General features: G+C 43.1%; 1 protein-coding gene across 4 annotated transcripts in view; it reads left to right on the top strand.

Moving 5' to 3' along the window:
- LOC135515767 (rab effector MyRIP-like) overlaps positions 1-15859 on the top strand; it is a 54723-nt gene extending 38864 nt beyond the window's left edge. For 2 of the 4 annotated variants that reach the window (XM_064939516.1, XM_064939491.1), the window contains exons 6-16: positions 4228-4325; positions 4397-4477; positions 4549-4704; positions 4933-5080; positions 6979-7592; positions 7713-9923; positions 10402-10587; positions 12081-12242; positions 12360-12422; positions 12659-12754; positions 14705-15859. In XM_064939516.1, the coding sequence (XP_064795588.1) occupies positions 4228-4325; positions 4397-4477; positions 4549-4704; positions 4933-5080; positions 6979-7592; positions 7713-9923; positions 10402-10587; positions 12081-12242; positions 12360-12422; positions 12659-12754; positions 14705-14728 (3839 nt within the window). In that variant the 3' untranslated portion in view covers positions 14729-15859. The remainder of the gene's footprint in view (positions 1-4227; positions 4326-4396; positions 4478-4548; positions 4705-4932; positions 5081-6978; positions 7593-7712; positions 9924-10401; positions 10588-12080; positions 12243-12359; positions 12423-12658; positions 12755-14704) is intronic. The other 2 variants (XM_064939500.1, XM_064939507.1) reach the window with 2 other exon arrangements.
- Positions 15860-16333: the final 474 nt, after the last annotated feature.

Raw genomic sequence — 16333 nt, 5'->3', positions numbered from 1 at the left:
TTTACAGGCTGACCATTTATGGGAGGAAGGATGCAATGCAGCTGAAACTTGGTCCCGACAGTCCGAACGCTCCTTGGCAACAACACCAGGCTCCAGAGCATTGAAGCTGTAAAACAGGGAATAACAAAAAATCAGAAGACATTACAACCCTGCACAACATCAATTCACCTCCCAAGTTTAGATAAGAATAACCTCATACAATTTTTTTTTTGCTGGTACTGCTTGATCTGTAGAGAAGGCCTGAAGTACAGAGTCAGGTGTTGTTGCCAGCCATAGCTTTCCACCAGCACCGTACAATCCTCCAGTCCAACCAGCTGTGGGATGTTGACCCCTGTCACAGTGCTGTCCTTCACAACACCAGCAATCTCAGACAGTGTTCACTCTGGTCTTTCTGAAGCGCTGCTTGATGAGGCTGAAGCACCAGTCGGGGGCAAACTTGGTGTGGCCTGTGATCAGGAAGTGAAGGTCCAGACTGTGGTGGAGCTTGTGCATTGTCCGCCAGGCACAATACCAGAGCACAAACATGTTATTGTTTTGGCCAATGCAGTTATCATAATTTAGGTCCACGCGTGTTTTCCCAACTCCGTAGTTGGTGAAGAAATGGTGCATGTAGTTGATGACTGTGCCTTTGCTTGCTTGGGCCAGCTCTCTTTTTGATGACTGTATAACTGGTGGATTAGAGTCAGGCGTGTTCTACTGATTGATGCCGATTCCAGATACAAATATTTTTGCATTTTTATACGATAGATGAGTAATGGCATTCTGAGATATCACTACGCACAGTTCATACAAGGAATTTTCACTACTGTAGCTAGCCAGCCATCTAAATTCAGCTGGCTAGCTAACAGCAAGCTTTAACTAGCAATACAAACTGATTGTCATAGCATAGTTAACCAATAGGTAGGCTGGACACATTATATTTTTAACAACGTTCTTTTCCGATAAAAACTAGTTCATTGCATCCGCCGTGGAGCCCAGTTTCATAATATGACCATATTTCCCAGCTGCTTGCCATCGTTTTGAAGTAATCGCAAAAAAACAGGCCGTATTTTAGTGTATTTTTCACCCTGCCAGCTCCTATTAGTTCTATTGAGCACTGTGGCACCAACTCGCCTTCCGAAAGTTTTATTCCCAGTATATTGTTCAACGTCACAATGTCTGCTTTGCTATTGTTGGCAATTTGACCTGCTCATGTTGTTTTATAGTTAAAATGTATTTATGAGCTATAGATCTGTCATTCTCATTGAAAGCAAGTCTAAGAACTGGTAGATCTGTTTTATTTCTATGCTTCCCGTTCTTAAGTTTAATTTTTGCCTCTTTTACTCTCAGTTTTGTACACCAGCTTCAAACAGCTGAAAATACAATATGTTAGTTTATTATAAACGTATTTAGATGGTACAAACACTATGCTTGGTTTGCCACATAAAAACAGAAAAGTTGGCGAACTATTAGAATTTTTGATACGAGGAAATGGCAGAGCAATTTCTGCATATTGCACCTTTTAAGAACTCTCAAGAGGAAGGAAGCCACCTTGTTGGGAGCCCAAACCTGTCTCAATGGACTCAAAGGGGTATTGTATACCATGAACATAGGCAAATCACTTGGATAGGAAAGCATTCCAACTGAAGTCTATTTAAAATGTTGGAATCAATTAGGTCCACTATTAAATTATTAATACAGACGTTCTTAAATGTTAATTTGGGAGAGATGTGAACACGGCACTAATTTCGCTCTTATTAAATAAAAGGTAAGGATGCCACCCAGTGTTTTCACTATAGTCCTCTATCTTTGATAATCACAGATATTAAACTTTTATAAAATATTGGCGTCGCGTCTCGAGTCTCACATGCTGACTACACCAGGCTTGCGCGCATGTTGATTTTGTCCATCCACACCAGACTCGATCAGGACACCCAGGTTGAAATATCAAAACGAACTCTGAACCAACTATATTCATTGGGGGACTGGTCGAAAAGCATTAAACAGTCATGGCAATTTAGCTAGCTAGCTTGCTGTTGCTAGCTAATTTGTCCTGGGATACAAACATTGGGTTGTTATTTTACCTGAAATGCATAAGGTCCTCTACTCCGACAATTAATCCACAGATAATGAGTTAGTAATCTCTCCTCTTTCAGTCTTCTTCTTTGAACTTGATATGGCAGTTGACAACCAACTTTAATGTGCATTACTGCCTCCAACTGGACTGGAGTGTGGACCTCAGTTCATCTTTCAATCACCCATGTGGCTATATACTCCTAAAAAAACAATGAGGAGATGGGAGAGGCAGGACTTGCAGCGCATCAAGCCTCACAAATAGAAGCAAGTTCTACTTTACCGCCTGGCTACACAGACTCGTTGATGTGAGCAAGCAGTGTGGATGCAATGATTGAATAACATGTATGTGTAAATGTATTTTGCAACGCTCACGCACGCAATGCGGGCGGTATTGTCAGCATGTAATTTACCTAAATTAATCCACACGGTCCAAAGTGGGTTTGTTAAAAAGCGTTTAACCTCGGATAATCTCCATCGACTATATCATCAGAAACAACAGCTCTTTGGGCTGTATTATTTCTTGATGCAGAAAAAGCTTTTGATAGACTAGAATGGTCAGTCTTGGAACATATTGGAATTGACAACAATTTCAGTAATATGATTAAAATACCATATGCCAATTCCTCAGCAATGTTTTTTTTTTCAATAATAAGAACAAATTCTTATTTACTAAGACTGTAGGCCAAACCCTAACCCAGATGATGCTGGGCCAATTGTGCACTGTTTTATGGGATTCCCAATCATGGCCGGTTGTGATACAGCCTGTAATTGAACCAGGGTCTGTAGTGACACCTCTAACACTGACATGCCTTGCCTTAGACCGCTGCGCCACTCAAGGCAATATCTGCTCTGCTCCGTTCAGGATCACTAGAAGCAGCAGACTGAGGTCCAATTTCATCTCTGCTGTTCTTATTATCCATGGATCCCCTGGCCCAGGCAATTTGGCAAACGATTTAAATAACACAGATTTCTCTATATTCTACTGATCATTTAATTTCCTTATATGCAAATTATATTTCACTATATATATATATAGACACTGTATCTCAATTGTTCCCAAACGCATTGAAGATCATAGATAAATTCAGCTTTAATCTCAAGTTATAAAATGTATCTAACCAAATCAGCTCTTCTGCCTCTGAAGACCCCGATGGAGGACTCCCATTTTAAATATTTGGAAGTAGATATATTTCCTTCTTTAGATTAAACCATTGCCAAAAACTTTAACAGAACTCTCAAATCAATTCAGTCCGACATCAGTAGATGGAATAAAATCGCAGTTGCTTTCACTGGCTGAATATCTATATTCAAAATGAATATTGCCATGGCTGAATTTCTGTAGTTAAATGCATCCCATGGCTCCCCCTTCTGGCTATTGGGATAAAATTCATAGTGCGGTATAAAAATGTATATGGCAAGGTTAACGATCCCGGATACAATTTGTACATTTACAAAGAGGGAAAGACGTAGGAGGAACATATTTTACCAAACTTTCAGTTGTATTTCCAGGCTCTAGCATTTGGCCCCATCTTAAATTGTTCCAGACAGTATTATTCTGCGTCTTGGTTGAGTATATACAGATTGCCTCGGAAGAGGTGATCTTCACTGATCTATCCCTTAATGTAAATAACGATTTGGTGCTACTATTGCTCACACTTTCTATTTGGTGCAAAATTGAAAAACAATGTAACTGGGAATCAAAATGTCATGTCCGTACTCCAATATTTCACAACAATGCCTTGAGATCTGGAGGGCGTTCTTTTGCATCCCCCTAGTAGTGCAAATGTGGAATCCGAACCCTTACCGATATCATGGACAGTAATGGTTTGAGAACTTTCCAAGATTTGAAAAATACATTCACATTAGCAGGTAATTCCTTCTTTTTTTCTCCCATATTTACAACTTTGATTTATAAATAAATTATCTGGGCTCCAGAAAGGACTGATCTCTATAATGGATCAATGAATCGGGCTTACCCTCATTTTTTTTGTACATGTAACCCCCCTCTGAAAAATAACAATTACAAAAATAAATAAAAACAAAAAAAGTATTCCAAAAAGACAAACAAACCACTAGCAAGACAGACTACCCCCCTCTGCTGGCTGGTGAGTGTATAGCAAGACAGACTTTAATCTAAAGAAACCTCTTGGTTATGTCCCCATCCCTTTTCAGAGCACAGCATGGCAGAGACCCTGACGGTGGCACTGAGGGTGGCAGAGGAGGCCATCGACGAGGCCATCGCCAAGGCAGAGGGACACACCGACAGTCAGGTAACATATTCTGCAGGATGGAGTAAACATCTTATTGACTGTCTGGCTGACTTCGTTGTTGTTCTGACTAGGACAAGCAGAGCGAGGCAAGGTATCTGCGAGACCACAGAGAAGAGCTGATTGAGGAACTGGCCACAACCATTGTGCAGAAAGTACGTCCAATTTCATTTAATTTCAATTCATTTCAATACAATTTAATTCAACTCAGTTTATTTCATGCTAGATCATCCGGCGGAGGAAGAATCTAGCTGAGATGAAGCCAGACTATGACCTGGACTGGCTCCCCGACAACCAGAGTGGTGACCTGCCCTTGGCTTCAAGCTCCCCCAGCTGCAAGATCTCCCGCACCACATCAGCCCGCGCCAAGGCCTCTATATGGGTTAGTACGGAGTGTAAGGGAACTACCTAACGTGATCAGTAGCCTTGCCTAGGCTTTAGCTCAGAGGGCTAACTGCTGCATGCAGTCGGCCCAGGTTCAAAACCCAGTCTGTCACATAAGACCAGTACAGAATATATTTATATATACAGTATATACAGTGTGGCCTATGTTGATTATATTTACCTCTCTTTAGAGATTCAACTATTTCATTATTTGTATTTGTCTCAGCGGTCTCACTCTGCCTTCTCGCTGCTGGATGACAACGTTATGATGCAGTGCTCTGGGGTGTCCCAGGACTCTCAGCATGGGCTGAAAAAGGAGGGAGGAGCGGCAGGATTGGCCAACTGGAAGAGTGTTGACCGCCTGGACAACTCCAGTAAGACCCTGCTGGCCACCGCAACTCTGCTAGTCATTATTCACACGCACCATTACAACGGTCTTTCCACACACCTAGTTTAGTCATTTTCAAAATTACACTTTTTTTTCAATTATTTATTCGCTTGTCTTCCATGTCCTAGACAATTACAGTTTCAAGATACAATACAGTGGCTTCTGAAAGTATTCACCTGCCTTGGAATTATTCATATTGTGTTGCCTTACTTCCTGGAATTAAAATAGATTTTTTTGTATCATTTAACTTACACAACATGCCTACCACTTTGAAGATGAAAAATATTTTTCATTGTGAAACGAACGAGAAATAAGACAAAAAACAGAAAACTTGAGCGTGCATAACTATTCACCTCCCCAAAGTCTATAATTTGTAGAGCCATCCTTTGCAGCAATTACAGCTGCAAGTCTCTTGGGATATGTCCCTATAAGCCTGGCACATATAGCAACTGGGATTTTTACCCATTCTTCTAGGCAAAACTTCCCCAGCTGCTTCAAGTTGGATGGGTTCTGCTGATTTACAGCAATCTTTAAGTCATACCACAGATTCTCAATTAGATTGAGGTCTAGGCTTTGACTAGGCCATTCCAAGACATTTAAGTGTTTCCCCTTAAACCACTCAAGTATTGCTTTAGCAGTATGCTTACGGTCATTGTCCTGCTGGAAGGTGAACCTCCGTCCCAGTCTCAAATCTCTGGATGACTGAAACAGGTTTCCCTCAAGGATTTCCCTGCATTTAGCACCATCCATCATTCCTTCAATTCTGACCAGTTTCCCAGTCCCTGCCGATGAAAAACATCCCCACAGCATGATGCTGCCACCACCATGCTTCACTGTGGGGATGGTATTCTCGGGGTGATGAGAAGTGTCGGGTTTGCGCCAGACATAGCGTTTTTCTTGATGACCAAAAAGCTCAATTTTAGTCTCATCTGGCCAGAGTACCTTCTTCCATATTTTTGGGGAGTCTCCCACATGCCTTTTGGCTAACACCAAACGTGTTTGCTTATTTTTTTCTTTAAGCAATGGCTTTTTTTCTGGCCACTCTTCCGTAAAACCCAGCTATGTGGAGTGTACAGCTTAAAGTGGTCCTATGGACAGATACTCTAGCCTAAACTGTGAAGCTTTGCAGCTCCTTCAGGGTTATCTTTGGTCTCTTTGTTGCCTCTCTGATAAATGCCCTCCTTGCCTGGTCCGTGAGTTTTAGTGGGCGGCCCTCTCTTGGCAGGTTTGTTGTAGTGCCCTATTCTTTCCATTTTTTAATAATGAATTTAAATGGTGCTCCGTGGGATGTTCAAAGTTTTGGATATTGCTTAGTGGTGTTGCAGACTCTGGGGCCTTTCAGAACAGGTGTATATATACTGAGATTATGTGACAGATCATGTGACACTTAGATTGTACACAGGTGGACTTTATTTAACTAATTATGTGACTTCTGAAGGTAATTGGTTGCACCATATCTTATTTATGGGATTCACAGCAAAGGGGATGAATACATATGCACGCACCACTTTTCCATTTTTTTTTTCATTTCACTTCACCAATTTGGACTATTTTATGTATGTCCATTACATGAAATCCAAATAAAAATCCATTTAAATTACAGGTTGTAACGCAACAAAATTGGAAAAACGCCAAGGGGGATGAATACTTTTGCAAGGCACTGTACATTCATGCAACTTTGTACAGTTCAATAGGGGGACAACAAACAAACAGAATGGCCTATTATTGATGCACTGTCGTAAAAGACTGGTGGCTAAATGCATCCTCCCCTGTGTTTGTGTGTCTGTGTGTGTGTCTGCCTGCCTGTGTCTCTGTGTGTGTGTGTATGTGTGTGTGTGTGTGTGTGTGTGGCATCTGTCTACCCTGATGTGTGTGTGTCCGGAGGTGCGTCCTCAGTGCTGAAGAGCCCAGACGGGAACTGGATCGCCCAGCAGAGCACACAGCTGTCTCGGCCCAGCCTGCTAACCAAGAGGAAGTCACTGGTATTCAGCGTTTTGGAGAAGGAGTCCGGTGTGATCTCCGCCTACGATGAGATGGGCTCAGACGACGCCGAGGGGGGAGAGGGGGCCTGGGGCGCCGCCCTGCTGGAGATACGCAGGAAAATGACAAACGCCAACAACAACCAGGGGTCAGAGGCACCAGATTCTCAGGCCTCTGACGACCAGCAGCATAGCCTCCCCTCACCCTTGCTGGACCACCACGCCAGCACGGACACCCTCAACTCTGAATCTGAGGTAGAAGAAGATCAGATTCGAGGTCAAGAGCCGAAGTCCCGGAAGCCTCTGCTCGCCATCCTGAAGAGAAAGGTGCCTGTGGAGCACCGGTGCACCCCGTCTTCACGTCGGTCATCCCGCCCGGGCATCTTCGACGTGAACTTTAACCCTGAGGGGACGGAGGCTGAGAGCAGCGGGGCTGATGAGCTGGAGGAGGGGGGCAAAGTCAGGAGGACGCGAAGGAGGAAGAGGACTAAGAAGGATCAGGGGGAGGGAAGAGGAGAGGTAAAGCGAGACAGTCTGTCACTTTCACTTATGACCTCAATCACACTTATTCCCCTTATCATGTTGGACATCCATTTTATTTCTCTGATAGCTTCTATGTCTTCTATCTGCTGTTAACAGGAGTATAGCAGCATGCTACTGGATGCCCTGGCCAAGAAACTAAGTGTGAAAAAGACCAGCCAATCTGGCGCAGTCACCCCAGACACTCTGACTTTGGATGGAGGCTTGACCTCCAGGTCGCTGACCCCTGAACCCCGGGGTCCTGAGGGGGAGGCCCCCGGCTGCGGGGCCCCTAAGGGCCAGGGAGGAGGGACCATGGGAGTGACCATCAATCTTGAGCAGGAACTGACCATCAGACTGAGAGAGCTGGCCAGCCAAGTCGGCCTCGCACACCTCTCATCATCTGAGGATGAACTGGACAGATCGGGAGAGGACGAGGGAGGAAGGGAGGGAAGGGGAGAAGGAACTCAGGAGGAGGAGCGGTTATGGCATATAGAAATCGAGATGGAAGGAGGGAGAGCGGGAGAGGGTGAGGTGGAGAAGAGGACAAAAGAAAGGGAGGGAGATGGAGGAGGAGAGCTGAAGTCAACACTAATCAAGCTAGCTAGTCAGGTCAGAGGCACAGAATTCTCATCCACTGAAGATGAGTTGGACAGAGTGGGTAGGGTTGAGCGAGAATGGGAGAGAGAGCGGGTGGAGGAGAGGACAAAAAAGAGGGAGAGAGAAGGAAGAGAGGAGCACACCGTAAAGTTGCGTATGCTGGCTAGCCAAGTCACACATTTCTCATCAACAGAGGAAGAGCTTGACCGAGTGGGTGTCAGCGATGGAGAGATGGAGGAGCAGAGAGAAGGAGAGAGGGAGGGAGAGAAGGAAGAGCTGACATACGAACGGTGCAGACTGGCTAGACAGGTCAATGACGCGCAGTTGTCATCAACAGAGGACGAGCTGGATAGAGTGGGTCTCTATGATGAAGAGATGGAGAAAGGGAGGGAGGAGAGAGGAGGAGAAGGGGGTGGAGAGCGGGAGGAGACTGACGCTGAGGCACTGTGGGAGATGGAGGGAGATAAAGAGGAACTGACCTCCAAGTTGAGAGATCTGGCCAGTCTCGTTAGCGCGTCCCAATTCTCCTCTACGGAAGATGAACTGGATAGAGTGGGAAGGAACGAGGGAGAGAGGAAAGAGGGGAGAAAAGGAGACAGAATGAAGTTGTCCAATAGAGTGGCAGACTGGGTCAGAGAGAGATGTGGAGAGAAGGAGGGAAAGTGGCATGGAGAGAAATGGGGAGAGATGGAGGGAGAGAGGAGGAGGGTACAGGTGGAGAGGGTGAGAGAGAAGCCCTGGTACCTGGGGGAGATGGAGGTGGAAGGGAGGAGGATGAACAAGGAGAGGAGAGATAGCATCGGAGAACTAGACGTCAGACTCTTTGACTTTGAAGATGAAAGTGAGAAAGAGGGAGAGCTGCAAAGCGAAGAGATGGACACAAAGGTAGAGGAAGAGGGAGTCATGAAGGTACAGAGGATGATGGAGAGGATGTTTGAAGGAGGGAAGGAAGAAAAGAGGGCAGGGGAAGCAGAGAGAAAGGTGGAAGGAGGGATGGGAGAGGCAGAAGTGGTAGAAAGAGAGCGAGAAACAACAGAAAGTGTGGACACTGTGGAGGGAGAGGTGATGTTTGACAAAATAATCAGCAACCTAGAGCACACACTGGGTGGGTTGGAGGTAGAGATGGATGGAGAGATGGTGGCGAACCCCGAAAGAGAGGGGAGAGAAGAGGATAAGAACCAAACAAAGGTTGGAGAAAGCAAGTTTAAGAAAGAAGAAGAGATAGATGAATATCTAATTAATGAGATGCTAATGTCAGAACAGCTGTCAGACACGTTTGGCACTTTAGATAAGACTGGAGTCAAACCTCAAGAGAAGTCTGGAGGGAAGGAAAGAGAAAGGGACAGTTCAGATAAGACAGTAGAGTGTGTCGTAGAGCGAGGTGAGAAAGAGGCTCGAGAGAAAGATGAGCAGGCTGAAACAGAGACCCATAAAAGCATTCGACCACAGCATTTAGATGAGAGAATGGAACAAGTATCAGACCAGACAAAGAGCGAGACATCCCGAGACCTGGAAGAAGAGAGCAAGGGAGTAGAAAGAGGGGGATATGAAGGTGGGGAGGTAGAGGAGCAAACAAGCGAGAAGGAGATGGATTATTTTGGGGAAAGAGAAGGGGAGAATTTTGAGAAGAATACAGACGAGAAAGAAACTGAGAGCAACCGAACTAAGGACCCAGAAGAGAGCGCCCCCTGTGTTCAGGAGGAGATACTGTCTTCAGAGGAGATCCAGAATGTAAGAAACGAAAAGCACCTAGCTTTACCCATAGAGATGCCTAAATTGCTATGTAATTCTGTGGATCTACCCTTTCGACATTTCTAACCTCAAAGCAACTAACAGCTGTAACACTAACTCTGTGCTTGCTCCGCTATACCATACTACTTTCCCTTTCTTTCCCCCCCCTCTGTCCTCCCTCCCATTATTCTGTGTTAGAATAGTCATATCAATTAGGACCTAGAAAACACACTCCAGATCCTTTCCGCTTTGCTACAGCAGGTGCGATCACAAACTGATAACTTGACCGTGCTTTGGGCAACAGGGGTAGCGCTGTATGCAGTCAACCAGTCAAACACTCTTTCTTTCTCTTGACTCTTTGGCTCTTCTCTGCTTGTCTAAAACTGTTGTTCTCAAATGAATGGATGTGTTCCACACAGAGGCCGTAGGCTTTTAGGGATTGCATAAAACTTGTGTAAATCCAATTGCGTGTGTGCAGAGGTACTCGGCGATGTCACTGCGCAGTATCACCACTGAGGTGCTGACGGTGTTGAATGCGACAGAGGACCTACTCCAGGGGGTGGAAGAGGGTGACTACGCTTGTTCTCCTCCCTACACCCCTTCACTACCCCTCAACACTGACACCAAGAGGCTGGACGAACAGCTCAGCAGACTGGAGGAGAATGTAAGACCTGTCTGTCTTTGTGTCTGTATAACATTTAACACACAGTGCCCTTGGAAAGTATTCCGACCCCTTGACTTTTTTTCACATTTTGTTAGGTTACAGCCTTATTCTAATGTATTAAATTGTTTGTTTTTCCCCTGTCATCAATCTACACACAATATCCCATAATGACAAATCAAAAACACATTTTTGCAAATTTATTACAAATAAAAAACTGAAATATTACATTTACATAATTATTATGACCCTTTACTCAGTACTTTGTTGAAGCACCTTTGGCAGCCATTACAGCTTAGAGTCTTGGGTATGACGCTACAAGCTTGGCACACCTGTATTTGGGGAGTTTCTCCCATTCTTCTCTACAGATCCTCTCAACCACTGTCAGGTTGAATGGGGAGCGTTGCTGCAGAGCTATTTTCAGGTCTCTCCAGAAATGTTCGATCGGGTTCAAGTACGGGCTCTGGAGCATGTTTTGATCAAGGATCTCTCTGTACTTTGCTCCGTTAATCTTTACCTCGATCCTGACTAGTCTCCCAGTCTCTATCGTTGAAAAACATCCCTACAGCATGATGCTGCCACCACCATGCTTCACCATTGGGATGGTGCCAGGGTTCCTCCAGACGTGAAGCTTGTTTCTCATGGTCTGAGAGTCTTAAGGTAGCTTTTGGCAAACTCCAAGCGGGCTGTCATGTGCCTTTTACTCTACCATAAAGGACTGAGAATGCTACATAGATGGTTGTCCTTCTGGAAGGTTCTCCCATCTCCACAGAGGAACTCTAGAACTCTGTCAGAGTGACCATCGGGGGCTTTGTCACCTCCCTGACCAAGGCCCTTCTCTCCTGATTGCTCAGTTTGGCCAGGCGGACAGCTCTCGGAAGAGTCTTGGAAGTTCCAAACTTCTTCCATTTAAGAATGATGGAGGCCACTGTGTTCTTGGGGGACCTTCAATCCTGCAGACATTTTTGGTACCCTTCCCCAGATCTGTGCCTTGACACAATCCTTTCTTGGAGCTCTACGGACAATTCATTTGACCCCATGGCTTGGTTTTTGCTTTGACATTCACTGTCAACTGTGGGACCTTATATAGATAGATGTTTGCCTTTCCAAATCATATCCAATTAATTGAATTTACCAATGGAAACAGGATTCACCTAAGCTCAATTTCATGTCTTATCGCAAAAGGTCGGAATACTTATGTAAATAAGGTATTTTTTAAAATGTTTTTATAAATTAGCAAACTTTTTTTTAAAACTGTTTTGTCTTTGTCATTATGGAGTACTGTGTATAGATTGCTAAGGATTTTATATTTATTTAATCCATTTTAGAAGATTGCCGTTACGTCACAAAATCAAGGGTTCTGAATACTTTCCAAAGGCACTATATTTCACATTCCCTGTGGGTTCAAGAACACTGTGATGCTAACCTCTGTTAATGTTATAAAACTGAAATGCCAACAGTCAGTCTATCTGTACCAAATTCATTGTGCCATTCAGGTGTATGTGGCGGCGGGCACGGCATACGGCCTGGAGGCGGAGCTGGACGACCTGGAGGAGTGTGCCCGGGCCATCGGCAATTCCACCTCTGACCTGGAGCTGTCCTACCTGGAGGAGCAGGTGGCATCAGCTGCCGCCCAGGTGCATCAGTCTGACCTCCAGGTGTGTTCAAGTCTGGATGCCCTCTGTGTCTCATAGCTAGCTAGTTAGTGTCCAAAATGGCACCCTATTCTCTATGTAGTGCACGACTTTTGACCCGAGCCCTTTGTGGCATTTCAGACGCAGACTTTTGCTTTGGAAAAAAGGAGAAAGCGGGGGATTTTACCTCTGGTTTTACCTCGGGTATGATGACATTAGAACTAGAAAATTGTATGTTATTGTATGTTTGAATGTTGGTGATTGTCACATAATGAAACTAGAAAAAATAAAATGATTGAAAGAAAGACTTAGAAAGATGTCCATAATGTGGATATTTGCCTGAAAACATAAAAACACCATTGAATGTATATGTTTGTAAGTCCCTTTAAGTTGATCTGAGTGAGAGAATATTCATGTTAACGTTACGAACTTTGTTGTAGGTGTCGGACATTGCAGCCAGGATCACAGCTCTGAAGAATGCAGGTCTCAACGTGGTCCCACAGAACCGCTTCACTAAGCCCAAGAAACAGCCTAAGGTACTGGACCAGACCAGGTCACTTAGCACTAGGACCAGGAGTTTTACCTGGTCAGGTCATGTTGTCAGGAACAACTCCTGGCCCTACTTGTCACTCACTAGCAATTATAAACATATCTTGTGATTTTCGAACAACAACTTATCAAGTGTCACGTGACTCTCTGCAGCCACAAATGTTGGTCTCGTCACGGCAGAGAGGAGGCGACTACCTGCTCCACTCTTGAAGGGTTAGAGATATGTGACCAACCAGCTCAAATCGGTCTTATGAAGCACAATTTTACACTGGATTAAAGTAGAGACTCAGAGCTACAAAATGGTATATCTTACATTACAGTTGAGAACAGTAGGAAAGTCATTCTGCTTTGATCATTGATAAACTTGTAAACTCACTTTTGAGAAAATGGCCTTTGAATGTTTTGGTACTACTACTGGAGAGCTCCTCTTTGTCTACACCCATTCAGCATCGTTCACACCCTCTTAAGCTTTAGCCCCACCCATCTATTTAAGGATTAATCTGAGCATTCCGTGGAAACAACAGCAGCCAAGCACCCAAGCTAACTTGGTAACTACTTCCAGACACAAATGAGTGAACAGCTCACTTAACATTACTTGCCCTAGCAGAGCTGGTTAGGCTGTTATGTTATCCAGAGCGTTGGTGACTGCAACTGTGCTGTCAGATTGTCCGTTCGTTAATTCAGAGTGTTTCGCTCTTGGAGCATTCAGAGCGCAAATATGCAAGTAGCTAACCAACCAGGTTAGCTAGCTAACATTGGCTATAGCTAGCCAAGCAAATTACTCTGAGATACGAATAATAAGATCATACATGTAACGTTAGCTAGCCAGCTAGGTAAACAATGAACCATAATCCAGTCAAAAGTTTAGAAACAACTACTCATTCAAGGGTTTTCCTTTATTTTTCCTTTTTTTTTAACTACATTTTGTTCTATTGTAGAATAATAGAAGAGAGAGTGCCTTGAATTCTAAATAAATTACTGACAGTGTCACCAACAAAGCATCCTCACACCACCTCCTCCATGCTTCACGGTGGGAACCACACATGCGGAGATCATCCGTTCACCTACTCTGCATCTCACAATGACACGGTGGTTGGAACCACAAATCTCAAATTTGGACTCATCAGATCAAAGGGCAGATTTCCACCAGTCTAATGTCCTTTGCTCATGTTTTCTTCTTATTATTGTTGTCCTTTAGAAGTGGTTTCTTTGGAGCAATTCGACCATGAAGCCCGATTCAGGCAGTCTCATCTAAACAGTTGATGTTGAGATGTGTCTGTTACTTGAACTCTGAAGCATTTATTTAGGTTGCAATTTCTGAGGCTGTTAACTCTAATGAACTTGTCCTCTGCAGCAGAGGTATCTCTGGGTCTTCCTTTCCTGTGTCGGTCCTCATGAGAGACAGTTTCATCATAGCAAATTCCACAAATGAACTTTTAACAAGGCACATATGTTAATTGAAATGCATTCCAGGTAACTACCTGATGAAGCTGGTTGAGAGAATGCCAAGAGTGTGCAAATCTCTCATCAAGGCAAATGGTGGCTACTTTGAATAATCTCAAATATAAATATATTTAGATATGTTTAACACTTTTTTTGGTAACTACATGATGCCATAATCTACAATTTAGAAAATAGTAAAAATAAAAACCCTTGAATTAGCAGGTGTGTCCAAACTTTGGACTGGTACTGTGCGTGTTATATATATATATAACACACACACAGTACCAGTCCAAAGTTTGGACACACCTGCTAATTCAAGGGTTTTTATTTTTACTATTTTCTAAATTGTAGATTATGGCATATATATATATATATGCTGTATGCCATGATAGTCACACATGTACTACAAACACATTAGTTTCTGTATTCAATAGTGAGTGGTCTCATACTGTATATGTTCTGTATTTTGACCCACATACCTTATCTTTTTTCAGATAAAGAAACCTAAGCCAGACTGATCAGGCATGTTGACCCCTGTCATGACCTCTCGCTTCCCCTCACACCAGTGCTACCTGCCTTTAACCAACCACCAGGACAATGCCGAGTACAGACTGACAGTATTACCACTCATTTTGGCACTGTGGACATAGACGAGAGTTGTAGATTTTTTTTATAATGAGATTTTTAAAAATAGTACATACTTTATGTAAAAAAAAATGGATGAAGTTAAAAACAAAGATGGTTTCGTATAGAATATTTGTCGTAAATATCATGCTGTTGAGTGACATAATTTCTTTATTATTGGACCTTTTAACCAATCAGTAACCATATAGCCATATAAGGTAATGAAGAGAACGGACACAAACAAGCTGTGTTGCTCCTGGCTGAAAGCTGTGATTAATACTACTGATTGTTTTAACATGTTTTAACAGTTAAAGGTCAAATGTAGCCATTTTTATCTCAACGCAAAATAATTTCTGGGAAACATTTAAGTAGCTAACTGTGAATGTTTTTTACCATTTGAATTTAACACAAACAAAAATATCTTCTTAGCGAATAGCAATTTCTCAAGGACTGTGTGGTAGTGGAGAGGGGAAAACTGAAAACTAGCTGTTATTGGCAGCTGTTAATAACTAACTGACATTTACTATTGGTCTATTAACTAATTTACCACCTGGTGGTGCCACCAGGCAGGCCTAAACTCCATCCCACAAAAACAGGCAGAAATTGCAGGTGTTCTTTTTAAACAGCCTTTACCATTAAAGTGCATTATCATTATTTTCACAGTATTATCCCAACCTCAGTGTGGAAATGCATATAAAAATGCATATAAAAAACACAGGAAAAATCACTTTTTTGACTGCACTGGGCCTTTAACATGTCTAATAGTCTATCAATATTACGGAAACAATTATGGGAACAATTACATATGAGTTAGTTATTGCAAAAAGTGCCATATTACATCCTTAATCATCAATGATTTGTCTAATGTTAAGTATCTGTTGAATATGCGTAATACGTCATTTTGTATTTTCAGGTAAACAGAAAGTCCCACAATAAAGGGCTATGGTCGTTAGTTCTTTCTAACCTTGTACATTTGATGTTTGATTTTACATTGTAAATTATAGTGCACAATAAAATAATCAGTCAAGTAACTTGTGGCTTATCATTGTGCTCCTACAGACAGACCTTTCAATGTGAAGGCTAGCTACTTGTCTTCCACTATTACAAGTGTGGGAACAAAGTCATGAACTAAATAAAGCCTTTGAAGTAATCAATCTTGAGATTCATCCACACACAGAGCTTGCCTAACCCTTTAGGTTAAAGAGATGGGGAAAGACCTTTGTTTTGGTTTGGGTTTTTGAGAGTAGGAAGTGGCACCATCTGTGTTGATGGAGTCGGGGATCTGCACACAGGGCTTCTGGAGAAATAAAATCCATCTTTATGGAAACAAACATAACAGTTTATGTTCCAATGGGTTCTTCCTTTAACATCCACTTGTTTCGCTCAAGCAGTGCTCCTGCCTTTGTTTTCCATAGACATTCGACAGCATCCTACCTTCATCCCCTTCACTAAGGTATGCATTACAGTAAACATCACTTAATGACCGGAGAGGAATAGGT

The sequence above is a fragment of the Oncorhynchus masou genome, chromosome 3, assembly GCF_036934945.1.
Source record: "Oncorhynchus masou masou isolate Uvic2021 chromosome 3, UVic_Omas_1.1, whole genome shotgun sequence".
NCBI classification, from domain to species: domain Eukaryota; kingdom Metazoa; phylum Chordata; class Actinopteri; order Salmoniformes; family Salmonidae; genus Oncorhynchus; species Oncorhynchus masou.
Note: the sequence above shows the minus strand (reverse complement) of the source record. Positions and strands in the feature narration are given on the sequence as shown.